The 26,971-nt window shown below is 36.7% G+C and overlaps 1 protein-coding gene and 1 long non-coding RNA gene across 2 annotated transcripts; both read left to right on the top strand.

The window, feature by feature from the left end:
- The first annotated feature begins 9,011 nt into the window (after nucleotides 1-9,011).
- On the top strand, nucleotides 9,012-26,435 carry LOC129270926 (tax1-binding protein 3-like). The gene is made up of 4 exons (XM_054908262.2): nucleotides 9,012-9,366; nucleotides 12,366-12,467; nucleotides 21,406-21,483; nucleotides 23,058-26,435. Exons 1-4 carry the CDS (start codon nucleotides 9,328-9,330, stop codon nucleotides 23,172-23,174), a joined length of 336 nt encoding a protein of 111 aa, XP_054764237.1. The 5' UTR covers nucleotides 9,012-9,327; the 3' UTR covers nucleotides 23,175-26,435.
- LOC135156025 (uncharacterized) lies at nucleotides 14,181-18,567 on the top strand. Its single transcript, XR_010295172.1, has 4 exons — nucleotides 14,181-14,284; nucleotides 15,586-15,734; nucleotides 16,828-16,940; nucleotides 17,875-18,567. It is a non-coding gene; the product is annotated as an uncharacterized LOC135156025 (long non-coding RNA).
- Nucleotides 26,436-26,971: the final 536 nt, after the last annotated feature.

Here is a 26,971-nt window from a genome sequence, read left to right as displayed (position 1 = left end):
AATATTATTGATTTTTACACCTTCCTACGCCTAATGCGTAGGAAGGTTTTAAAAATTATACTATAAAAATGTGAAAAAATTAAGGTTTCTTACCAAACTGATGCCGAGTAGACCCGTCGATCCACATGTAAACAACGTAAGTACAATAGCGTCGACCCTTGAACCGCTTATGTATGACGTACTTCCGGTTAGCGATGCCGTTTTGATGAATAATTTATAGAAAAAAAAAGTTATCTGCAAATGTTAAAATTTATCACCTAATTATAAATAATTAGTCACATACTAATAATCACGTGATAAATTTTAACATTTGCGAAATAATATTATTTTCTATAAATTATTCATCAGAACGGCATCGCTAGCCGGAAGTACGTCATACATTACATAAGCGGTTCAAGGGTTGACGCTATTGTACTTACGATGTTTACATGTGGATCGGGGGGTCTACTCGGCATCAGTTAGGTAAGAAACCTTAATTTTTTCACATTTTTATATTATAATTTTTTTAAATCAATGAAATTCATAAGATTTTTGTTTCAAAAGATGGATTTCCGAGGGAAATCCATCTTTGTTTTGGTCCTTCTCTTTTGCGACTACGGGAAGAGTATCAAGACGTCAATGATGAAGTCATCATCATTGGCGTCCTCAAGACTAGGCGACGCGGCCGTTAGTTTTTCATGAAAAAGTATTTTTATTTCTTAGACATCCTACCGACACTGGTTCACCCCGACCATTCGCCATACAGGAAATTGTACGGGGTGGGACTGATCTGAGACCAGTGCCGCTAACACTGTCATTTCTATGTAGGAACGCGCGAAGTAAAAGAGTCTGACCAATTCTTGTGTTGACCCAAACGCAGATTTTGGTTCTACTTAAACAGGATTCCAATGCCCAATGAGTCAAATATCGTCCTTCAATTGAAGATTTTTTTCTAAATCGGGTAAAATCATAAGGAATTTTTTCCTTATTCTCGTCTGGTCCATAGTCTCCTACGTAAGTATTTCAGCACGCCCTCTTGTGCTGAATAAAAGAAAGCTAGCCACTGAACAGTGGCGACCACAGAGCTGGTTACAATAAGCTCTGGTGAAGCATAATAATAGGAAGCTCCGTGATCCGGGGACTGTAGTCTTTTTCTCACCTGACACCACTAACGTACCTAAGGGGCAGGGGGGGCAGACTGCACCCCCTGACGAGTCACAACTCATGCAAGGGACGTACCCCTGCCCCCCTGACGAGTCACAACTGATCCCTGACGAGCCACAAGTGGCCCCCTCTTTTGAACTTAATTGAAGACCTTTTTTTTCCTTTCTTTTCAAATTTTTTGGCGGACGAATTTGCCCCCCCCCCCCTTTTGGAAAATCCTGGGTACGCCACTGCCTGACACTCAATATTGTGTTCATTATTTTTTTTTTACACAAGAATTATTGTTGTCACAGGCGGGGGAGGGGGGGTACACATTCAATACCCCTTAAATTTCAGGAGGGGAGAGTTCCCCTTAAGAAATAAAGAAACAAAGAACAAAGACTGAGAAAAAAGGAAGAAATAAAAAATCAAAAGAATTCATTTACGCTCAGAAGAAAAAAGTAAGAAAGGGTAAGGGAAGAGGAAAACAGACAAATCATGCTCTGGATACAGTACTAGAAATATTATAGATAAGCCCCCAAAAATAGCCATTTGGAGTTTTTGGACTTTTTTATTCTTTAAACATGTTTATCTAGACGAAACAAAATTGCCAATCTGTCGAGGCTATCGAGACATGTTTACCAGAATGCATCACGAGTAGTGTGTCATCCATCCGGATGGATGAACCTCTATGGCTTCGTGATATTTTTTTCTTTTTCGATTTGTCACGATCAAACACCATTGAACGAACCAAGAGTAGTGACGGTCACCGGAGGTGAAAAAATCGGTGAGTTTTTAGTCATTTTTCATATTATTTTCAGCAATTAGATCATATTTGTTATATAAATTTATGTCAAGTATCACACTTGATCTAGTTCGATAAGGTCATGATGTTTGGGTGAGGAAAGGGGAGGAAAATAGTCGATGCTTTTTTGGCCATGCTAGTGTATACACCCGAGAACGAGGTTATAATTAATTTTATAACCTCGTTCATAATAATGAGTGCCTACTCAGACTCAGTAGGCACTCATTATGAACGAGGCTACCAGTAGAGGCGCACGGCCAATATGGGAGACTCTCTCCAATAGGGGAGACAATCTCCCACATTGGAGACTTGCTTTGCAAAAGGACAAAAGAAACAACACCAACAAAAGCATGATTTTTTCCACCCAAAATTTTGTCTCACTGAGGTCAGAAGCCCATTTGTTTTGTGTGTGATTGACAACAAAAATCCTTATCAAAACAAAAGTAGACGGTGAATTTTTAAAGTAGACGGTGAAAAGGGGTAATTTTTCATGAGGAATCTGCTTATCACATTTTTATTTGCCGCCAAGTTAATCCTTTTGCAGCAAATGTAAACAAAGGAAATTGGACTCCAAAACTGGAGACTGTCTCTGATATTGGATACCCAAATTCTTTACAAAAGTCTCTGATATTGCCTTGGAGATAATCTCCCACATTGGAGACAGTCTCCAATATAGGTACGCCACTGATAATTCAAATCTTCATCCAAATCTGTTGAAACTTACCTCAACATAAAGAAAATGTGTCACCCATTACGATGATGCATTGATTATGACATATGATGAAGAATAACTCAAGTTATGATTTTTTTTAAAAATGATTTCTAAGTATTATCCATTCCGAACTAATTGTCGACCATCGAGTATCAATCACCACCGCGCATGCGCATTCGGGGATTGCCAATTCGGGGCGGAGATTTTACATCGCGCATAAACGCTTCTCGCGGCATGGTGACGAAGCGTAAGTGCGCATCATTTGTGAATGAGATTGGTCATTTTCGCGGCGCTCATAAATATGCATGTGCGTTCATGATACGCATATATCGGAGTATTTTGTTGTTTTGCAAGACGATTAATTTGAGACTTGAAGTTAATTTCACATGTTTTAACTAGATTATCTGAATTACAGTGCACAATTACGACATGGAAGACCATTGGGATGGATTTCAAATATAATATGTAAGTGAGTTGATAACATTTGGTTTTGCATCTTTCTTTTTTCAAGTTGTTTTGAGATCGAGAATTTTTTCTTTCATTTTAATCATCATTTCTTGTTTCTTGTCTGTCCACCGCAATTTTTTGTAGTCCTATGTTACATTTTCCCCTTCAGTACACTGATGCTTGAATATATGAAACCGAAAAATGCACACCCCCCCCCCCCCCCCCCCCCCGCGTTCATCCTTTCTCTCGATCCCTAACAATAACATTAAAAAGGGTAATAACATAAGCTGATACTAGATACAGTTTTGACAAGTTATTAAAGTCGGTTTTTTTTTTTTGGAGAGGTAGGGTGGGGGGGGGGGGGTTGATGTAATTCCCATTCCCCCCCCTCATTTTTTTGTTTTTATTTGTGACTTGATATCCTTGCCTTTACGTGATTTCCTATGCATGCTCAATCCTTGAAACTTTACATAATTTTAAAATATTTTTACAGATCCATAGTACACCATACAGAACTTTTTTTAAAGGAGCTAGTCTCAAGTTTGTCTCTCTGTTTTGTTTCCTTTTCTGTGAGTTCCTTTCTTCTCATTTTGTTCCTTTCTTCTCATTTTGTTCCTCTCCTGTACTAACTTTACAACCATTTGCTTTTGTTTTTGCTCCTCTAGCCTCACATTTTTTCCCAATTTCATTGCATTCATTATTTTGTTTTCTCTTTCATCTACAGGAAATTTTTGTAGCCAGGAGGCTGTATCATTCGATGAAAACATCAGTTTGGATTCGACCTTACCACAGAAATGTTAGGGGCCCTATGAAGCATTGCATCCGCTCTGCCAAACTGCCTCTCACCCGAGATATTTGTAGAACTACACGATGCACTTTCTGCAGCAAGATCCAGCTAAAGTTGTGATGAACTAGCATATAATAGATTTCTTATATTCATAACATTCATCATTCCAGTTCTTAATTGATATTTCAAAAGTTTAATAAATCACTTTACATGCATTTAATATATTTCTTATATTCATATCATTCATCATTCCAGTTCTTAATTGATATTTCAAATCATTTTACATGCATCATATTGAGCTGTACATTGAATCTTGCCTCATAAGATCATTTGGCTTCATCTCTACATAATACACCCCCCCCCCAGCAATAAAAAAATGAAAATCTAATAAAACAATAGAGCTGCAGGCAGTAGCGTACCTAGGACAGGGGGGGGGGGCAAAATCGTCCGCCCAAAAATTTGACAAGCAAAAAAGTCTTCAACCACAAATAAAGGATTTCGTACCAGAAAAAAAAATTACAAGCCAAAAAAAAAAAAAAGGTCCTCAACAGGTTATTAAGTACATTTTGCACCAGAAAAAAAATTACAAGCAAAAAAAAAAGGTCTTAAACTTCAAAGGAGGGGGCCGCCGGTGGCTCATCAGGGGGGGGGCAGGGATACGTCCCTTGCATGGGTTGTGACTCGTCGGGGGGGGCAGTCTGCCCCCCCCCCCATAGGTATGCTAGTGGCTGCAGGTCCACCCACCCATCTGTATCAACCATTACCTCCAATGAGAATACCTAATTTTAAATTTTATTGAGCAACTTCATTAATACTGTTAAAATATTCAATTTATATTTTTATGTGGAGTTGATTAATGTAACCAATGCCAACAAGGAAAAAAAATAAGATGAATACTTTCATGTGTCAGTGTGGATTTGTCATTTCTTTTTTAAATTTATTTTAATATTCAGATCTGTATGTGTATCCTTTTTTAACACTATGTTCCTTCTCTTCTCTACTGCATGTGCCAAATTGTTTGTTTTTTTTGCTCATACTTCTTAAATAAATCATGAAAAAATTACATAAAGTCTAAATAAAAATATTTAAACAGACATACAAGAAAAAAAAGTGTTAGTTTGGGGTGATAGAAAATGTTAGAAGACAGTTGGGGGGGGGGGTGAGATAAATCAATTGTTTCTTTCTTGTCAATTTAAAAGCTGCAATTCACATTTGTGAATAATTAAGTAGTTGGTAGAACAATTCCTGCTTAAAGTTGCAGTCTGAATGGAATGCAGGATCGCCAAGAACAAAGCCCAGAGGCAGAGGTGGGGTTGGTTTTTTTAAGGCGGCATTTCCATCACGCTTTCTTGGAACCACAGATATTCGACGGCTCAGCCCAAGTCTGTTCATTGTTGGGCCCCTCGACTTCAGATCAGTAAGTATTGCCATGCTCAAATGGAGATAAGAAATTAATCTGAATGAAAATAAAATATGAAAACAAAAGAAAATTAAAATGATAATGAATTAAATTAGATCTAGGCCATTCATTTTTAAAATAATAAAAATGTAAAGTTTGATTAGGCCAAAAGAAATCATGTTACATGAATTTTCAACAGAATATAATCATCAAATAATAAATCAAGACTAAACTTAAAGTAAATTACCTAAAGTAAAGGCTAAAATTAACGTTAGGTACTTCGAGAAGATTCAGAAAGTTGTTGCGTCATTTGCCATTTTTTTTCAATATTTTATTCAATCAAAATGAATGTGTGTCAGTGTGGGATATATTTCTGATTTCTACATTTGTGTCTGGTTTTCAATTCCTAATTTATAAAAAAGAAAAAGTTTTTTTAATCAAAGAAATACCAGACATATCACGGTAGACGGTCTGCTACACAAATTCCAATGCGCAGGACTACACACCGCGGGCAACCAAAAACCCTAGCAGCCGCCATGAATTAGCCCGCGAAACGCGTCGCCAAACTTAAAAAAAAATCCCACGAAACAAATAGCAAGGGCGTTTAACATTCGGCCGTGGCAAATGGTGGCAAGAAATGCTGCCATGAATGAGGTAAGAAATGAAAGCTTACGACTTCAATTTTCGAGTAGCATATGTATTTTTAGCGTAATATGTCTGATAATTCCATGAAAATAACATATAATGATGATTTGATGCATAAACTGTACTTACAGACTGTTTTAGTGCAATTTTTGTTCCGATCTCGATCCTCCGTCGCAAGAGCTAACCGTGCAGTATAGCTGAATGCATTGGGAAGATGATGTCATCGTTTTCATTCCCATTGATATACGTTTACCATCCTAGACAGGAGACTCAAATAGGGCTTGCAGTTATTGCTCGCACCGGCTCCCGAAGCAGCTTGTCGCCATTTTCGTACGCGAAAATGATGACGCGAAAATCGCGCCCTCTCGCGCTAGAGTAGCGTACCTATCCAATATTGGCCGTGCGCCTCTACTGGCTACTGACTGACTACTCTAGCAAATTTTTTCATCATTCTCTCATGTATGTAATCTGACTATGTATGAGACATATCACAATACAGTTTCATTTCATTGAATCAGCACAAACAAACACACAAAAAAGTCGAAGATAGGTCTAAAAAAAACCTGCGCATGCAGTGCAGAGGAATAGAGCGCTCGCTCAATCCTCGCCCACGCCGACAGGCCGGGGAAACAATGCACACAGATTTCGCTAATCGTGACATGTGGTGCCCGCAGTGCAGTGGTGGTGGACATTTTTGCTTCACAAGACACAAACTGACAAAGACCCAAAGTTTTACATTTTAAATTTGATACATAAATAATGATGAATAGCTACTCAAGACAATCACAGCAAATTGCACTTACATCTTTCATGTACCAGTCTTTACTGGACGCCATGGATCACAAAATATTGCAGTAAATTATTAATGATGCAGATTTTTGAAAAACCGCCGATGATAAAATGATGAAAAGTTATGAAGCGCCAATTGTGAAAATATACCATAAATTTTCGATCTCTCATTTTGATATAAAAATGGATGGGAGTTTACTCTCATAGACTCTTCCCCTTAAATTATATGAATTTTTTTTCCAGATCACCGGGCCCAGCTTTGGTTTCATACATATTGGAATGTGCCACCAATGTGGACGAAATATACTTTAATTTTTGGTTTGAAAACTTTTTTTTTTCTTTTTTTGGCTTTTCAAATAGTTTCATTGGGAAAATGTGCCCCCCCCCCATATTTGCAATAGGCCTATTATCCCCTATTATTAGCAACCTAAAAATGCACCACGCCTATCCGTGCAAAAAGGGAAGGGGCATGCATGATATCCAGGGGCCGTGGAACGGTTTTGAAAGTAGAGGGGCTGACCATGCAAAAAATCACAATCAGATGGTTACATATTTACATTTTTGTACCGCGTGGTTTTGGAGAAAAAAAAGTGGGAGGGGGGCTGAAGCCCATGCACCCCGGCTGGCCCTCGTTTCTTCGGCCCGTATCAGCAAAACTGTAAATAAAAAAAAAATGAATAAATAAATAAAATAAAAATATTTAATACTAAGAATAGAAATTTAATAACTTTTTGTTTGATCTTACATTTTTTTTTATGGAGACATGCAGAGGCCCGTTATCTGACATCAGATTTTTACAACCGCGCCAAAGCCTGTGGGGTGTATGTGTGCGAGAGTGAGGCGGGAGTGAGGCGAGGCAAGGGAGGCCTTTATAGATTTAGGCCTCTATGCCATTAGGCTAGCTTCCTTTCCTGTAAATCCCCCTCCCAATGAAGGGCTCTATGCAAGTATAAAACGTAATGCGGTATATACAATTTGTTATTTTCATTAAAATCAATGAAATATGGATTCTTTAAAACATGCTCTTATGCGTAAGTTCCAGCCAAGAAAGTGAAATGTCGAGTAGAATTATTATAATTTAAGCAAAGTTGTTCTTTTTTCTTGAATCACGAGTTTAACGCATCTAGTATAAATTAATTTTTATGTGCCTTAATTTACATTATCAAGCCAAATGATTAAGATCGCCACATTTTTATTTTTAAAATATCTAAGGTAAAATGCAATTCATATAATATTGCACGGAGCCTTATAGGCCTAAGTGCCCTAGACGAGAAGATGGGAGAAAATGACGAGAAGGCGATTTGTTGAAACTTAAAAAGTCGACTTGTCAGAGACAAAATAAGATTACAATCTCTTGAAAGTCGACAAGTTAAGTTGTTTCGAGACATAAGAAAAAGGGAGTGTGTCGTCATCCCCTCATATCTATACCGACCACATTAAGCTAAACTTCCAAAATTACGAACTTTCTTATTTTACATCCAATCTCGATAAAATCATTTACGTCAATGCCAATTAGATTTTACTCTATTTATTCAAATGAAATTGATATGACCCCTGATTTTTTTTTCATTTCGCAAGAGTCGGAACAAAGATCAAGAGAGATAGCGAAGAAGATAGTTTAGTTATTTATTATTTTTAAAACAATTCTCAGGTTGGTCTTTGTGGCACAATTTAAAGTCCCATTTGGTATTATAGTCACTATAGAAACAAAGCACTATACACTCAATTGCGGCCCAAAGGGCGGAAATTCGTAAAAAATGAGACGGTCCACGGAATTTTTCATTTCATTCGACTCATATGGGCCTGGGGTGCTGGGGGTGAAGCACCTCCTGGTAATGTTGTTGGTATTTTGTAATGTATAGAGTATTGCTTCAAAATTACTTTCATGTGGAAGCGAAACCATCCCCCTTTTTTGCTTGTCAATTCTTTTTTTCTGACCAAAATCATCTTCACTTGGGAATGTCCCCCCCCCCTTTTTTTGGCTTGTCAAACTTTTCTTTAAAAAACAAACCGGCACCATTCTTTAAAAATTGTTCTGAGTCCTGATATGCCACCACTGGGTTTGGGTTAAGCCAAAGCTAAAATAAAGCATTGTTGATAGAGTTTTCAATAATTTGTGTTCTATGAATGTACTTAATCTCAGAACGAAACAAACAGTCAAATTAACATCAGTCAATCACTTCAACCAGTGGCGGACCGTGACCCAGAGGAGACAAGCATTGGAGGGGCACAGCATTGTTCACAAACAATACAGTGCCGGCCTCCAATGCTTTGTCTCCTCCGGGCCGGATCACGGTCCGCCACTGACTTCAACTGATGAATGCGATTCAGTTTGGGTTTATCCAAGAAAATCAGCTTGTTTCCTTGTCCCACGCATTCTGACTTTACAAGTCATCGTCATCACCATATTCATCATTTTGTCTTGATGTAAAACCTTGTCGTCTTATCGAGTTTCAACTGTTGTCCGGACTTGAGCTTCGGTATTATATAGCGACATTTTTTTGTTTGCGATTTGATATCTTGGCGACACCATAAAGTTAGACGCTGCGTTCGACAGTCGACGGAGTTTTGCGTTCATTCTGTCAAACACTTTCAAACAGAGGACAACATTTTACACGAGTATGACTATGAGTCTGGATCCTTCTACAGGAGTTCCATTTGTAAGATATATATTATTATTTACTCTTTTTTTAATTTGAAGTATTCATTCTGTTGTGAGATATGAATTTGATTGAGAGGAATGTCGGTCGGCGACACACCCAGTTTTTACGAGCTAGCGCCTACGGCGCGGCCGCTCTCGTTGGTTAAACCAGAGCCAGGGCTTCGGCACTGCGCTCCCCTGCGAAGCGATAGGGCCCGAGCGCGAGCCGAGGTTCCTCGCAATTCAAGCACATCACTCAAATAAAGCCAGGTTTACGTCATAGACATAACTGGCCACATTTTCTAACCCGATATAACAAGTGGCGTATTCAGATCAGCTCTCAATTCGTTAGTTTAACTTGAAGGAATACTTTTTTTAAAGCAGTTAAGGACGTTCCACAGTTATGTTTGTGCGCATTATGATCTGCGCATAGTTTACACTCTGCGCGCTGACGTCACAATGAATGAACAGGTGATTAATTAACTGCGGGTATGAGCTGATTTTTCTCATCTTCTGCACTTTAACTGCAGATCCGATGAGTTATTTCATGAAGATAAAAAATGGAGTTATTTCATGGACCATTCAAAAAAATATTCTCTACAATTTCAAAATACTTTACTCTGCAGTGCTGCCAATAATCACGAATATTACCCCGAGTTTGAATAAATGGTAGAGTGGTTTTGATTTTTTCTTCACATAGATACTAAGCATTCGGCGCATTTTTGGTGTTTTAAAAAGCACATTTGCTCTGATAAAAATGCTGATAGTTTAAAAACAAGCACATGAACCCCTATTTTTTAATGTTTGTACCTCTTAGGTATACCTTCCTCTACAACTCTGCAAATTTTGGTGAAAATGACATGGATTTTGAATAAAGTGCAGTATTTATTGTACGTTTGTAGTTTGTTACTGAAATTTTACATTTTTTAGATTGGGATTTTGTTATCTTTTACGCCATTTTTAAGAACTTACAGTGCTGTTAAAGTTAAAATTGCAAACAAATAGCACTATAAATATATTCTCCATTCTAACAATACAATTATTAACTCTCTTGCGAAATTTGATGACTTTTTCATGTATTTTGACTGAGTAATATAGGTTTAAACTCATTGTAGTAATCTGCGGCGGTCTAAAAATGCCAAATTCTTTTGAATGCGCAATTCTTAAAAACATCAATTTGGGTGAACTTTGAAGCTCTATAGCAAAAAATCAAGCACATGGACCTATGTAAATTTTTGCATATTTCGAATATTAAGGTTCTAAAGTATCTATGTGCAAAGTTTGGTGAAAATGACATGGATTTCACTTTAACTGTGGAACGTCCTTAAATTAGAGGGTTTTTTTTAGACAGGTTTAGACTGAACTTCTGAAGTAAAAATTATGATTTGAATCCGACCATGGGCATGGCCATGGCATGGGCTATGGCACCCAAGGGTTCATTACATGCCACCGCGCACCAGTTAGTTAGTAACTTACCTCGCAATACGTGTGAGTGACCGCGCACAGAAAAATCAAGCCATAGAAGTTGTGTGTTGTGGACGCCAGAAGTGAGATCCCAGCACGCGCGACCCACTAGTTAGAAATCCACTGCCAAACGCGGTTCATGGTGCGAGGTTAGTAGTATACTACTATAATACTAACCTCGCAATATGTGTGAGTGGGGCTATGGCTTTGCCGACATGCGACGTGGGGTAGATCTTCATTCAAATGACGATACATTAGATTATAAAATTAAGTTAAAAATTGCCAGAGGCAGAGCACAGACTGTCTGTGTAGACCAAAAGCTTCGGTCTCTGTTATGTTGGTTGTTCAGCTGAACTCCGTTGGCTTCACTCACCAAATACAGAGACCGAAGTTCTAGCGCGATCTGTACAGGGGACTCAATGGCCATATGTTTATGTACTTAAGATCGGATAAAACGGGGAAGTGAATTTGCGCGACAGCCGAGGTAAGTCACTGTTTTTGTTCCTTTTAACTTGATTTTTCTCGGTTTTTTGGCAATTGATGCCAAGAGGGAATATTAATTTGCATTTTGGTTGCGTGAATTTTCAAAATTTTTACTCATTAAAGACAAAAATTGAAGAGCCCCGACGGGGGTATTTTGCATTGCAAGTCCCCTAATGGTGGCTGCACGCTAGCGAGCCGTCTGTGTATGAGGAGAAATTAAAAAAAAAAAAAAAATGTTAAAAAACTGATCCTCGAAACAGACGGCTGCCAGCTGTCTAGTGTCTGTGCAGCCCTATCATTTGTATCAAGTATTATCATTCAATATAAACAAGGTTCTATAATATCAAATTTGATTGCATAATCACCGAATTCATTGTCATGATTTCCACCAGGCGTGGTGCCAGTGGGCTACTTGTATAATGCCCACAATCAAAGCGTTTTTTTTTTCACTGGTGTTGTGGTAATTCTTATTCTTGCACAAATAGCAATGTCGCCATTGGATCCACTAGACCAAGTGCATATTTAGTAAATTTCCTTGAATTTTTTGTCAAAATAAACTTTACTCATTGCTGGGTATATTTGCTAAATATAGCCAACAAAGACTTAGAAGTATACATTTGTATTGGCAGTCTGATGGCAGAGATGCATAGTGCAAAGTTAAGAAGAATTGATGCATTTATTATTTTCAAATTCAACAGTTTGATTTTTTAAAAGGACAAGTTCACCCCAACAAAAAGTTGATTTGAATAAAAAGAGAATAATCTAACAAGCATAACACTAAAGATTTCATCAAAATTTGATTTAAAATAAGAAAGTTAAGACATCTTAAAGTTTCGCTTAATTTCACAAAGCAGTCGTATGCACATCCTGGTCCGTATGCCAATGAAGAGACTGATGGCATCATCCACTCACTATTTCTTTTGTATTTTATGATATGAAATATTATAATTTTTCCTCATTGTCAAGTGAGACAATGATTAATTCCTTGTTGTAAAATCTGTAAAAAATGAAATATTCTATAATTCAAACAAATGGTTTAAATGAGGTGCATGGTCTATACTTGCTTTTCAGATTGAGCTGGAACTTCACAAGGATGGTTCAAAGCTAGGCTTCAGTGTTGTGGGAGGTATTGATCAGGATAGTTCCAAGAACCCTTTCATCAAAAATGATCAGGTAATATAGTCTTGAAATAATAATAATTACATTTCTATAGCGCCTTTTCTTGAAAAGGTACAAAGCGAATATATATAAAGAATTTACAATGAAACAAAAACATAGACATTAAAGTGAATGAGAAATTAAAGAATATTGGAAGGCCAATGCTGGCAAGCAGGCGTTAATGGAAAAGATGTGTTTTTAGATTTTTCTTGAATACATCGAGTGAAATTGCGTTCTTTATAGAATTTCGGAGGTTGTTCCATGCTCTTGGAGCAGTGGCTAGGAACGTACACTTGCCAGCATTGGTTTGACATCTTGGGATATGGGTAACTTTATTGGAATTAGATCTTAGGTTATAACTAGATCGCTTAACATGAATGAGATCACACATGTATGAGTAAATGTCTAGTAAAGGGGGAGTGAACTGTGTGTGGTCTCTCATTGACTGTGTGTTATAAATACATAGGCCCGTATTCTGAAGTCGGGTTTAACTTAAACCTCAGGTTTAAGTCCGGTCTAACTCCAGTCTAAATCTCACTTTAGACCGCGGGTTTAAGAATTCACTTTCTGAAGTCCGGTTTAACTTAAAACCTCGGTCTAAGTCGAGTCTAACTTGCGCAAAATTTAGACTCCGCCTAGGGGTAGTTTAAACCATGGTTTAACTTTCAAAATGGCTGATCTGCTAGCTGCCTTGCGACGGGGAGAGCAAATGCTCGAATGGAATCAAAGACAGATCGAGAGGCCATTGGTGGAAAGGAAAAACCCCTTTCATATATTATGAGAACAACGAATTTCTGCAGCGGTATCGCTTCACGAAGCAAACTGCGTTACACATTATCGAGGAACTGACGCCAGCTTTGGAGAGACACACAAGTCGCACTAATGCGGTGCCAGAGCACCTTCAAGTTCTCACCGCCATGCGTTTTTACGCAGTTGGTAAGTCGATCAGCATTTACATTCTTTTGATCATTAGATCTAACATCGTTTATTTTCATAAACTTAGAATTATTGTAGAAAAGTGGTACCGTATGGGTACTAGTATTCAACCCTGCATAATTCAAAGATTTTGACATATTCCCCAAAATATTTAGAAATAGGGAATTTATCTTAATTTCACACCTTTATTATTTCCAGGGTAATCTGTCGTCGATATTTTCTTTGTCAATCTGTCGACTGTATGCGCGGAGGATCGAATTATGCGGCGATGGCCTTTTGCACTGAATGGTACTAGTATTCAACCTAGTGAGGATTGATAGCAAATCTCAAAAGGGTTTAGATTGCTAAATTAGATCTAGATCTATGTAAGTCTCTGGCTTTGATTAATTCCCTGTTTGGTCTCATCTCAAATGGTCTAGTCCATAGTCGGATGGGACAAGGGCAGATTGAGAGACAGGGCCATCTTTCATCGCTAGGTTGAATACTAGTGCCGACGGGTTGAATACTAGTACCAAAATCCGTCGCCGTATAATTCGATCGCCCGCGCACACAGTCAACTGGTTGAATAAAAAAATAACGGAAAAAGAATAACCAGCATTTGCTCTTGGAAATAAGACGGGTCTGAAATTCAGGTAAATTCTATATTTCTATATATTTGAGGAAACTCTCCAAACGGGTTGAATACTAGTGCCCTTACGGTAGGCCTAGTTGAATCATCGCTCAAAATGACTCACCCTGCAGCGTAGCGCGCTCTGCATGTGATCGATAATCAGCTGTTCTGATCAGTTGATCATCGATAATAGCATCCACGAGTTAGCCAAGTCAACCACGATGTTACGGGAACTGTCGAATCGAATGCCAAGCAAATAGCTGTACCTGTAACGTTAGTTGTAATTGTAAGTTTAAGTGTTAGAATTCTAAGTGGTGATGATGATGATAACGAAATTGAGCTTTTTGAGGTATGGCATGAAGTTTTGGTCTGCGTGCATGGCATTTATTTTGAATAAACCCAGGCCAGGGACAGGTTATCGTACGCACTGGTTTTCCTTCTCAGTGCACCGCTAGTGCCCGTACTACAATCCTTCTAACCAGCCAGGGGCCAGGCAGGGAGCTCCGGCCGGAGCCCAGTAGCCCACCGTGCATAAATACACATACTCACGGGACTAGGGTATGTGGTCACACCGTCACAATTACTTGGAAAGAAAATTGTGAAAACAGAAATTATGCACTTACCACGATTATATGAATGAAGGTCTATCATCGTGTGTCAGCATCCTGACATCGAGGCACAGACTGGAACCTCTAAAAACCCTGAAAAATTGTCATGATGTACCTGATACCTCTCCTTTCATTTTCAAAATTCTTAACAAAATGGCTGATCGAATCTGGGGTAGAAATACGAGGAGAGGTATCGCAACATTGATTTTTATGATTTTCAGCTGTATTTTCAAGGTTATTATTATTATGAAAGAATAGTTCCTTATTATTTATTAAGTACCCTAACTAAAACTGCAAAAAACCTGATTAGGGAACTCTTTATCAGTTTATGAGAAAATTCATTTTGAAATGTGTTGCAAAGTACATCCTGTATATGCATGATTTAATATGCTTCTTATGAAGCACAAAGATTTGGAAGAATTTCACGGTCAAATGAATTTGAGTTCAAATATTTTATGTAGCTTAAAGTAGAACAAAAGCAGCGAAAAAATAGGTTCACTGACAGATGGTATACTATATTATCACTTGGTCTAATCATCAGATGGGCTAACAACATTTGGGCTTAACCCACTTAGTCCAATTTGCTTTTGGTCTAATGACCACTTGGTCTAATATCCAATTAGTCTAATCAACTCTAATGACCACTTGGTCTCATGGCCACTTGACCATGTGGTATTAGACCATCCGATAATTCACCAAAAATACACGGGGGTGGCGGGTGAATTCGCCCTGGAAATGCCTAAAGTCGCCCTCGAATCACCCAAAATCATGTTTTCGGGGGCGACATAAAATCTTTATGTCGCCCCCAAAATAATTGCCCAGTGATAACAACTTAGCGGCCTACGAGCGCCATATAGGCCGTGGGCCGAACGATCAAAAGTGCTTTAGTTTTTAACTTTTGCTTCAGTTGACCCTGAGGTATTTTTGATATACTATATGTTTCTAAGGGGCAATTTTATTTTCATTTCATTTTCTGTAGGCAGTATGCAATCACAATGGACTGCTAATCAACCTTGTTGCCAGGTGGCCAGGAGGAACTCATGATTCCAAAATATTCAGAGAATGCCAACTGAAAAAAAATCTTGAACGAGAAAGTCATGAAGAAAAATGGCTTCTTGGCGACAGTGGGTAAGTATTGAATTGTTTGCATAATATTAATACACATACTTTATTAACATGTCATCGTACAACAACAATTTATTTCGTTCCAGTTTTCACATATATGGCTATGGTTTGGCTCAGGGACCTCGAGAAGGATATTATTGATAAAGCTTTGGAATTGCACCTAATAATTCCTCACCAAAGATTAAATAAGTTTGCAAAATTGCAAGGATTATAAATTTCCAAGAAGGTTGCAGCTAATCCAGTTCATAAATGTAGTAGTACACAAAAGGGAAATTATGTTGCAACCTTATTGGTTTAAATGGGTGGGGGTGGTACAGGGTACAAGCTGCAGAGAAAGTGAACCATTTTTGTAAAGTATTGTAACCTTGTAAAAATAAAAAGAGTGAATTACCTAGACCAAATTCAAAGCACCTTATCAAAATGTACTGTTGTCTTGTTTATTTAAAACCTTCTCAAGTATGGAAGAACCATGTTTTTTAACTGTTATGATGAAATCACAGGAAAGGTTAGCAATTGAACATTTTGTATTGCTTAAGGGTGTTAATTTCTAGTTTTACCTTTATCTTATTTCTGGCTGTGATATCATGCATTAAAACAAAAAGTGTTATTTTATGGCCATTTACAAGTTAACATTTAGGTATGAAGTGCATAGTTCCATATTTCTATAAAGATTTTGGAAAACAGTGCGGGGGCTGAAAAATATGAAATGGCCATCTGGTTATGATTTTTTGCATGGTCAGCCGGCTCAGCCCGCTAACTGTAAAAACCTTTCCGCTGACCCTGCAGTTAACATGCACCCCCCACCCCCCAATCCATTTAGCACTACTTGCTCATGTGTATGTACATACAAGCTACATTGTGAGGAATAATTTCACTTTTTAAGTTTCTCAGCCAGAGCATATGCCATTTACTATTGTTTGTATTTTTATTAACATAATAAAAACTTGAACCCTTTATTTACCCCCTTCTATATGAAACCTGGTAATCAAAAGATGTTTTATTTCCTGTTTTTAGACATGTACACATACATGTGAGAAGAAATACCAGATTATGGCAAATATTTTAATTAGTTATTTCAATACTATTTTTCCTTCAGGTGGAGGCTACAACCAAACTTTTCAGACAGACATGAGATACAAAGTTACACAAGTATAAATGGTTGAAGGTTTAGGAGAGCCAGACAAGAAGGCAGGAAATGTGATGTCACTTGTAAGTTAAAACACTCTTAATTATGACTGCCTCACTTTGGCGAAGAAAGTAAAGTCACATTAAAAAAAAAAATTACTGGTACTGCTCTCTTCTTTATTTGGCCTACTTAAATATTTGAAAACAATGACATCTATAAGTGCTTAGATGCTTAATGGATTAATGGTGATATTTCTTGGACAGTTGTAAAACAACCAATATCAATCAATGCTAGATGGTGTGACTTGCTTTCTATTGCCAAAGTAGTAAATGAATGTTCCATTGTTCTGCATTCCTATTAGACCCCCCCCCCCCCGTCCCATCACCATCTGCTTTGTCTGGGAGTAACACTGGAAGATTACCCCCCCCCCCCCAAAAAAAAAAAAAAAAAAATCTCTTGTAGGCCTGTATAAATGTAATGCCTACAAAAGCAGTCATGAAACCTCACTAATTCAAATTTGATCTTGGTAGGGGGGGGGGTGCCTAAGGATCTTGCCTGTTGATTGTGCACTCGCTTCAGAAATCATGCTGCTGTTCCTGATGTTTTTTTTTATTTTTATTTAATATGATAACATGACTCTTGCATGAAATCGGCATTTGGCTCAAGAAATAAAGACCAAATGTGATAATTTTGGATTTTGACTCCCTTTCTTTTGTAAACCAATGAGAAAATCCCAAGTCATTTAAATCAATTGTGTATAAAAAAGAGGAAATTTTAATCATTTTCTTATGCATTTGTTTGTTATTAACTTTTTTATTTTCATTGTTTAATAAGGCTTTGGTGACAATATTTTAACCACTTAGAACTTAAAGTTCTTATTTCAAACATTAGAAATAAAAAATGTAAGTTTTAACAATGATAATTAAATTAAGAATAAATGACTGATATCAATAATGATGGAAATTGATATCTTTATTAATAAAATATCACATGCTCTATACATTAAATCCATTTCAGTTACTTCAATGAACATGGACAGCAGCAGGAGCAACAACAGCATCAGCAGCCGAAACTACAACTGCAGTAAGAGTTGCAACAACCACACCGACAACATCAACAGCAGCAGGAGCTCCAACAACCATGCAGGGAACATCGGGCGCAACATAAATAACTTCATCAAGAGATGCAACAACCACAGTGGTAAACATCAACAGCAGTAGCAACAATGACAGTAGAAACAAAGCCAACAGCAAGGATTCTAACAAGCAATCATACAAGCAACAACACAAGCGACAACATCAATAAATGCATCAGGAGATGCAACAGCCACACTCGTAAACAGCAGCAGGAGCAGCGATGACAACAGCAACCACACAGGCAACACCTTGAGCAACGTCAGTAGCAAAAATAACTTATTGCACCAGGAGATGCAACAACCACACCCACAACACCAAGAGCAGCAAAAACAAACAGCAATTCCAGCAACCACGATAACCACAGCAGCAGCAACACCAACAACACTAATGAACATTGAAAAAACTTGTACAAAAGTCAATGAGGTCGCATTTTTCAGACATTATCAGACATTGATTAAAAAGTGCACAATAATTTATTTGGGTTAAAGAAAATTATGTTTGAAAAAATGTGTACATTTGAAGATGTTTACTATGTATTGATTGATATAATATAGTTTTGAAGATGAAAATATTATTCTTGAAATGTCTACTTTTTATTTGTCATTGACTAAAAATAAATACATTTTCTTTGAATTTTCTCAATGAAATGAAAAATAAGCAATTTATTAAAATGTTATATTCAAAATCAACTGAAATTGATCGATTTTAGCTGCAAAGGCCCTCAAAAGGCTGATTAGTCGGTGAAAATTGGATTAGTCGGTGAAAATAAGTTTTGTCGGTAGGTGAAGGCCACCGACGAAATTAGTCGGTGGTTTCCAATAATTTGTCGGAGAAAATCACCGACAAATTTTGATGAAATGGAATTTAGTCGGTGATGGCAAAATTGTCGGTGAAAATGAAATTAGTCGGTGAAAATCACATTTAGTCGGAGAAAACCACCGACTAATTGTTTGATGAAACGCCCCCCAGTTGCCAAAGTTTAAATCCTGAACATCATTCATTGTCAAAAGTGAGATGAAGGGTGATAATGAGCAGTGTGTGGCAAAAGAGGTTTTCTGCATATTTTTTCTTCTCAATGCCAATGATAAAAGGGCTGCATTAACATCCACCCCCTTCCTGAAAACATCCTTGTTATTATTTTCTTAAAAAACATCAAATGTGGCATTTATAATGGAACAGCTAGGAATACAAATTTTTCATGGGGGGCAGGGCAGGTGGTTCTAATTTGCATTTCTCGATAATTTAAGAAAGGGGGGTGCAAGTTACATGCACTTTACCCATTTTTCTCTCTTTTTAAATAATTGTTTTTGTTTTGTTTTTTGGGCTTTCTGATCTTCATGAGGCTGAGAGAGGGACACAGATTTAGCGCTGTCCATGGATAAAAACGTCCTAGACATGGGTGTGAAGATAAGAAATGCATATCCAGACAAAGGCCTTGTAGGCCTATTTAAAAAAGTAATAATTTGGTGGAAGCGTGAATATCAATTGAACCCCCCCCCCCGGCCCCCCTTCCCAAGGTTCAATATTAAGTAAGTGCCCTAAAGGTTAAATATAAATTTGGCTCCCCCAGATCAAACACCAAATTGGCGCCCAAAAGGTCAAATATAAAATAGTTGCCTCAGCTCTTTTATTCAAATCATGCACTATCACCCCCCCCCCCCCTGTATTTCCCTCTCTCCTTCTCTTTTATCTATTTCCCCTTTTTTTCTCTTTCTCCTTTTTTTCTGTTTCTTCTTTTCCCTTCCTTTTTTCTTTTCTATTCCCCCTTCTATTCCCTTCCTCTTTTTGGCACACCGCCCCCCCTTCGACTACCGGCTACATGGGGACCCGGGCCCCAAAAGCCCTCCTTTATGTGCTGGATCTTGATCAGTGTTTTATCTCGGCTTTAGTAATTCAATGAAATAGTCTGAAGTACAAGTAGGAACCATTGGTGAAATACATTGATTCATTAATTTGAATAGGGCCTATCATTATTTTTATTTAAATGAGGTGTGAACGAGGAGGGGTTTTTCAGTACTGTCCCAGTTTCTTTTCCTTGCCTTCTTATGATTTTCCTCCATGGTTATATTTCGATATTGTAACTTGTTGAAGAACTTGTAGCAGAAGTCGATTATCACAACTCAACGGAGCCTGTATTTACTGCGCATGTGTAATAGCAGCAGGCCAAATTTCTGCTTCAATTGCACATGCGCAGTAATCCACTACCACTACGACCACCAACTTAAACCCGCGGTCTAACTTTAGACCGCGGGTTTAAGTTGGACGACACTTAAACCCGGGGTTTAACTAAAACGGAGTTTCAGAAACACAAATCGCGCAAAACTGGAGTTAGTACGGACCCGCGGTCTAAGTGTGGCTTAGTTAGACTCTAGTTTAACTTAGACTGAGGTTTAAGTTAAACCCGACTTCAGAATACGGGCCATAGTCTTTAAATATACGTTTTCAGATATCTACTAATACTACAGAGAATGAATTGACCTATAATTGTATTTGCATAGAGAAACTAAAATGTTTTGAGAGGAAAAGTATTTTTTTTGCTTCTTGGTAGCATAATTATTGCGGTATAAAGGTATTGAGTAGTTAATCAGCATGTTATCATTCAAGTGGGTCTATATTACTAGACTGCACTAGCATTATGGTTCAGGAAACCGGCCAGGTATCAGTAGTTGAGGAATCAAGACGGCACTATTGGTTTGTATCTGCCTTAAGAGCTTATAAGAGCTTGAAGTTATATTGATGTGATCTTAATACAAGGGATCATTCAAATTGAGTTTAAGTACTGAAGCAAAATAAGCCAAACGTTGTTGAAAATTTCTTCCAAATCTGTAAGTAACAAGAAGTAGATTTACATTGCACAGGCAGAAATTTAAGTACTGAAGCAAAATAAGCCAAACGTTGTTGAAAATTTCTTCCAAATCTGTAAGTAACAAGAAGTAGATTTACATTGCACAGGCAGAAATTTCATTTGTACACATGTTGTTACTTGAAAATGCGATAAACCTATTGGTTATGATTTTAAAAAAGATCCTTCTAAATATGCCAGAGTGGTACTAGGTCAGGTACTATATGTTCCTGAGTATAAGTACCTGAGTATAAGTATTGGAATACAGTGACATTCTGAGCCAGTGTATGAAAACTTTATTCAACAATTGGTCATGACCGTAACAGTTTCTTGCAGTTCATTTTTGTTACCATTATACCATTATAAAGCATTAGGACAACATTTTTTTTTGCTTAAAATTGTTTTTTTAATAATTTTAATAAATTGATTTATAAATTGATTTTTTTTTTATGATAAACTATTTATCTTTATTGAGAGTGATTAATTTTTTTTTTGGGAGGGGGAGGTGTAATGAAAAAAGTTATTTATTTACATAACTAAATTGCAATTTTTATTATTTTTTTCCATTAGGGTATCTTTGTTTCAAGAGTTGCTATAGGAGAGCCAGCTGAGAAGGCAGGTTTGCAAGTCGGTGATAAGTTATTGGAGGTAAGATATCTATCTATTCTCTCTCTCTCTCTATACAGTCCGACCTCTCTTATCCGGACACATTGGGACCAGCACCAATCCGGATAAGGGATTTATCCGGATCTGGGAGACCCAATATTAAATACACGCAAGCTGCGGCCTCGATCCCCGCAACGCGGCGGTAGCTACACGTTATCTATTGTTGTGGGCCGGGCGTACGGTACAGACATGTATTCACTGCAGTGTCAGTGCAAATTATAGGCGGTAATTTTTACGGAAATGAAATCGAACGATGGCCAAAACTGTTGGATAATTTACCTGCTAAAATGATTGAGGTATAAATCGAGCATACCTCGAAAGAGAGAGAATGAATGACTCGATGAAAGTAAGTTTTACAATTAGATCATCGCGGCCGCTATCGCAGCTTCGCAATGTCAGCCATTGTTATACTGACTGTAGGCTCAAACATGATAGATGGCGCTGTCCGTATTGAGGCCGAGCATTAGCTAGCGAACATGTGTTGTTTTTCCCGGGGAAACAACAAGAGAACGTGATGAAATGTTTACACTGCACCCCGATTTACTGGAAAATTATCCTGCCTAAATTCTTTTGGTGATTTGGGTGAGATATTTTCATGAAAAATAATGTTGTTTTAGGTAGACTACACTGGAAAATATATTTAATCAAAGTGAGTTTGCGTATAGGATTGAGTTTAGATTGCAATCTCATTTCCTCACGTACTAATAAAATTGAATTGAAAAAAAATCTCGGCAAGTGTGCGTCCGGATAATAGAGAGATCCGGATAAGGGGAGGCCGGATAAGAGAGGTCGGACTGTATATATATATATACTCCAAATTTAATGTAAATGAAAATGTACTTTCATCCACTCTTTTCCCCTAGATATGAACAGTTAACATTTGTTTATCATTCATTGACCTTGATATGTACTCTCAAGAAACACCAAATATGAAGGAATTTGGCTCGCGAACAACATCTATCACAGAAGCAAGCTTCATTGGCCTTGTATGAATTCAGCCTTGTTTACATTGTTTGTGGCCTATATCTACCAAACCCTTTCAGCTATTTGAATAGATAAGCCTTGTCTATTCAATCTGTAATGAAAACAAACATGTAGTGAGGGAGGAGGATGAATGGGCATACATGTAGTTATGAGCAGGATATACCCAAACAATGGATATGTAAGGGACAGTCTTGCTAAGTTTATGCATCACTGCCTTCCTAATTTCAATTCATGTATTCAGAGCTAAAAGCTTTTCATCACAGCATTAATAGATAACTGGACTTTAGCAAGAACTCTGAAGAAAAAGCATCAATAGTTGTGATAGATTAAAATTAATTTAAATTGTGATTGATCGAAAATTCCTATCACTTTATAAACTGCTCAAATTTATAACAATTGCAATCTGGTATTATTGTTCCCTTTTTTTGGGGGGGGGGGGGAGAAGAGTATAAGAGCTAGACTGTCTCAATACTGATATTAGATCCAATGTTACATGCAGTCATAGTGTTCTCCTCACGTAATTGTATTTTTTTTGGACCATTTTTTTATACCATCTATCTTCTTCATCTTAGGTAAATGGATATGATCTTACCATGGCAACGCATCGGCATGCAGTCAAGATCCTCACGAAGGAGAAGTACTCCATTCTTAAGATGAAAACGACGCGCCAAGGACTCATGAGGAGCTAACCACCTCTATTACACCCTCTGCATCCCACCCATCCACACTGTTGACTATGTCCATCCAATCAGCATGCGCCACGGGGGAATCCCCTCCACGGGAAGGGGATTCACCTTTTGTAGAATGGTAAATGACTACCGCATTTGATACACTAAAAATGAATATATCTATGCTAGTTGTTAGTGTTTGAAAGAAGATGCATGAGTTTGGGTGTAGTTGGACGAACTAGTTTTATGAAATATTTGTTAACATTATCATACTTTTGTAGTTTATCTTTTCTTGTTCTGTAGACATGATGCTTGACTGGGCGATATGCACATATATATGCAATAAAAGATTGTACTTCTGAAGGGAAAGAAATTCTGTGGCATTTTACACTGATCATAAGTATTCGATCATCCAATGCTTATTAATTGTACATTATTTTGAAGCTGTAAATTTTGAAGCTTTTTTAACTCACAAAAAAGTAAACTCTGGCAACGTTTTGGTGCCTAGTCATACATCTTTTTAGTGTAATTATCATGGATACATTGGAGTATGTGTGTGTTTCTCAAAGAAATAATTGCACTGATTTTGTTATTCAACGTTGGGTATCATAAACTTTATAACATTGATCAGGCATATTTGTTTCAATCCGATCATATTTCTTTCTAGAAAAAGTAAAGTTAGTTTTAGGATACACAAAATGCATCTCCTCAAAAATAAGTGACATACATGTTTTAATCAATATTTGAACAAAGTCAAATTATATCCTTGGTTATTCAATTTCTCTCACAAAGAGGAATAAGATATATGTAGTACATATATGTCATGATTGGGTTGACAAAAATTTTATTGGTTTTCGCGTATTTATTCATAAAACTTAAATTGATTTTCATAGCTAATGTTATATATTTGCAAAGTATATATTAGGCTGTTATTTAATTTCGATGTTAAAATGTTATGTCTTCCAATTATCATTTCATGCTGTGTAATCAATTTTAGAATAGATGAAAATAGTCATGATGCTTTGCAGATCTACATGTATGTTAATTTGTTCTACCATATATTTGTACAATGTACATTGTGGATTGTCTATTTTTAAAGAGATTTCTCTGCATATTTTTTTAAAATCACAATTTTAATATTCTTAGCTAGTATTCAAAGCTAAATTGTTTTCTGATCAGGCGAATTGTCTTTTTAAATAAGTGATTGTGTTATGCTGAGGATATTCATCAAAATATGATATTGTCTAGAATTTTGCTTGGAATCACATGCAGTAAAAACACAAAAATATGTATGTGGGACTAAGCAGTCTGAAATTGTCTGTCCACAGCATTGTGTATGGTTCATTTGACATTTATTTATTTTTAGAATTCAAACACTCTCCCATACCTTGATTTAAAAGGTATTTAATCAGATTAAATAAAATATTCAGACACGAGCTCCATACCGTATGCATGAAAATAATATATTTATTGGAAATTGAGAATACAATAGGCCTGCCACATGATCAATTGTGTATTTTTATCAGCATTTTACATAAAGTATCTATAATTGTAAATATTTACAAATTAATTTTGCAAGACCACTTTTTATTCCAATGAATTTACTAATCAATTAGAAAGCATCTTGCCAAAGAAATTTTGTTGTTTTAAACGTTTTATTCATTCCCAGAGTTAGGAATTAAAAAGGTTATGAAAAAGTTCAGTACTAACTGCAACATCGATAGGAAACCAGTACTAGAAATTAAAAAAATTGTAATTTAAATGTTTAAGAATTACTACTTAAAGATGAAGATGAGAAACAAGTAAGGTTTAAAAAATACTTGAATTGTGATGAATAAATCATGTTTTTTAAATGTTTTACTAAAATTTCAATAGAAAAAGAGGGAAAATATTTATTTTCAATTTAAGTTTAAAACACTATAGGGATCATGTTTTGTATCTATTTGTATATTTGTGTACGGATAATAAGATGCGATACTACATTGATATGTACAAGTACTTGTGCATATGTATTCATTATGTTCATATAAGAATAGCTTGTGATTACTATAGTTTATTTTAGTTGGCAGATTGACAACCTTCATTGAATTAAAATATGTATATGGTTTATGGGATATACATGAATTATCCAATTATTACACAAATAATTGTACCACATTATTGTGCTGATTTGTTTAGGGCAAGCAATATTATGTTAAAATCAAGGTTTTTGTTGATGATTCAGTGACGTGTCGTTGACAATTGCATCGTTTTTTTTAGCTCAATTTCTTCCTGGAATCGATAGTTGTTTTATAGTAATGTGCCACATGAACAAGGTGTATCACAGGTAGTCTTCAAGCACAGACTCATATTTGATACTTTAACCAATAACAGGTCTAGAGTCAAGACTAGACGCCTAAGGCTCTGTCTTTGTCAGCCACAGTAAATAGTGAATCTAGTCTCACCACTTCAGACTCTGCATGATGCACTATGTGAATTGCGAAAAACAAGGGTCTGTGCCTGCAGACTATATCACAGGTCCTCTACATATAAAATTAATGGAAGTGATACGGAAGATATATTACTGCCAGTTACTGAATATACCATTCTGTCTGGAATTAACCACATGTATTCACTTTACATATTTCTAATAAAATTTTCTTATTTAGAAGAGAGCTTATATTTATTACTCTATGCGTATGTTCCTTCGTATTTTTGCTCAGTAGTTGTTTAATTTGCCAAAGTTTTGTATTCTGAAATCTCTATGTGGTCTTTTACTTTGTATTCAATAGAGTTGTGACTTGCATACGTAATAGCAAGCAGTAAGAAGTTCACTGATATTTTTGCAAGTTATTTTTCATTATTTATTGCCTTTGTATTCCAACATTAATTACCAATGTTATTTATTTTTTTGTTTGTTTTCATTACTGGCATATATTTTAAAGGGAGAGAGGGGGGGGGGGTGATCCAAAGTTTCATCATCCATCGAATAGTGTGACACGACTTAACAATACATGTCTTTGATTTTCACTCTTACCAATTTTACCATTTTCTCTTTTGCTTGTTTTTTTTATTCTTTCTTGCTTTGATTTTTCAAATAGTAGCTTTGACTTCAATTTAATTGCCACTTATTGAATAAATTTCACAGCTTGTACTTTTAAAAGTGTAGCAATTATCTAATACGCGATTGTCATACATTCAATGTTTTAATGTGATAAGCTTTGGCTTGAAATGGCTTTTATACTGAATGATTGAATCATGGTCATAACTAATCAAATAAAATATTGATTATAAAGAAAACAAGATGCTCGCTTTTACTGTTTTAATGTTGTGTGCATTGTTTGGTTTTGTGTGTTCAGTTGGTTTGTATGATTTACAAGCAGATGGTCAAAGTCTTAAAGATCATCTATCACCATTATTGCTAAATCCACTTGGTCTACTGGTGTTTCTATCCTTTTGCCACTTGGTCTAATTTGTCTAATATTCCTTTGGACTGTCATTTAGTTTAATGCTCGGATATCCTAATTCACACTCGGTCTAATTGATCTTTTTACACTTAAACTGAAAATTTGGTTCTTAATCAGTTCGTCTAAACGTACAGAGATACAGACCAGAGTTAACCAAGTGGATACATGCAGATGGGTGACAAGACATTTCCTCCTGCGACAATTGCTCCAGGCTTAATTTTGTCTTAAGATGTAGGGTTAGGGTTGCAATAGGGTTTTTGGTTAGATTTAGGGTAGGGTATAGTGTTAAAAACAGAGTTGAAGATGGTCATTCGATTAGTGTGTGGAATTTAGAGCAGAGCAATTGTCGACAGAGCAAATGTCCTGGAACAG

The sequence above is a fragment of the Lytechinus pictus genome, chromosome 11, assembly GCF_037042905.1.
Source record: "Lytechinus pictus isolate F3 Inbred chromosome 11, Lp3.0, whole genome shotgun sequence".
Taxonomy (NCBI): domain Eukaryota; kingdom Metazoa; phylum Echinodermata; class Echinoidea; order Temnopleuroida; family Toxopneustidae; genus Lytechinus; species Lytechinus pictus.
This window is presented reverse-complemented; position numbering and strand designations above follow the sequence as displayed.

Coding starts and splice junctions, on each gene's coding strand:
- LOC129270926 (XM_054908262.2), top strand. CDS start 9,328: ATGACTATGAGTCTGGATCCTTCTACAGGAGTTCCATTT. Junction 9,367..12,365: donor CTTCTACAGGAGTTCCATTT/GTAAGATATATA, acceptor CTTGCTTTTCAG/ATTGAGCTGGAACTTCACAA. Junction 21,484..23,057: donor TCGGTGATAAGTTATTGGAG/GTAAGATATCTA, acceptor TCTTCATCTTAG/GTAAATGGATATGATCTTAC.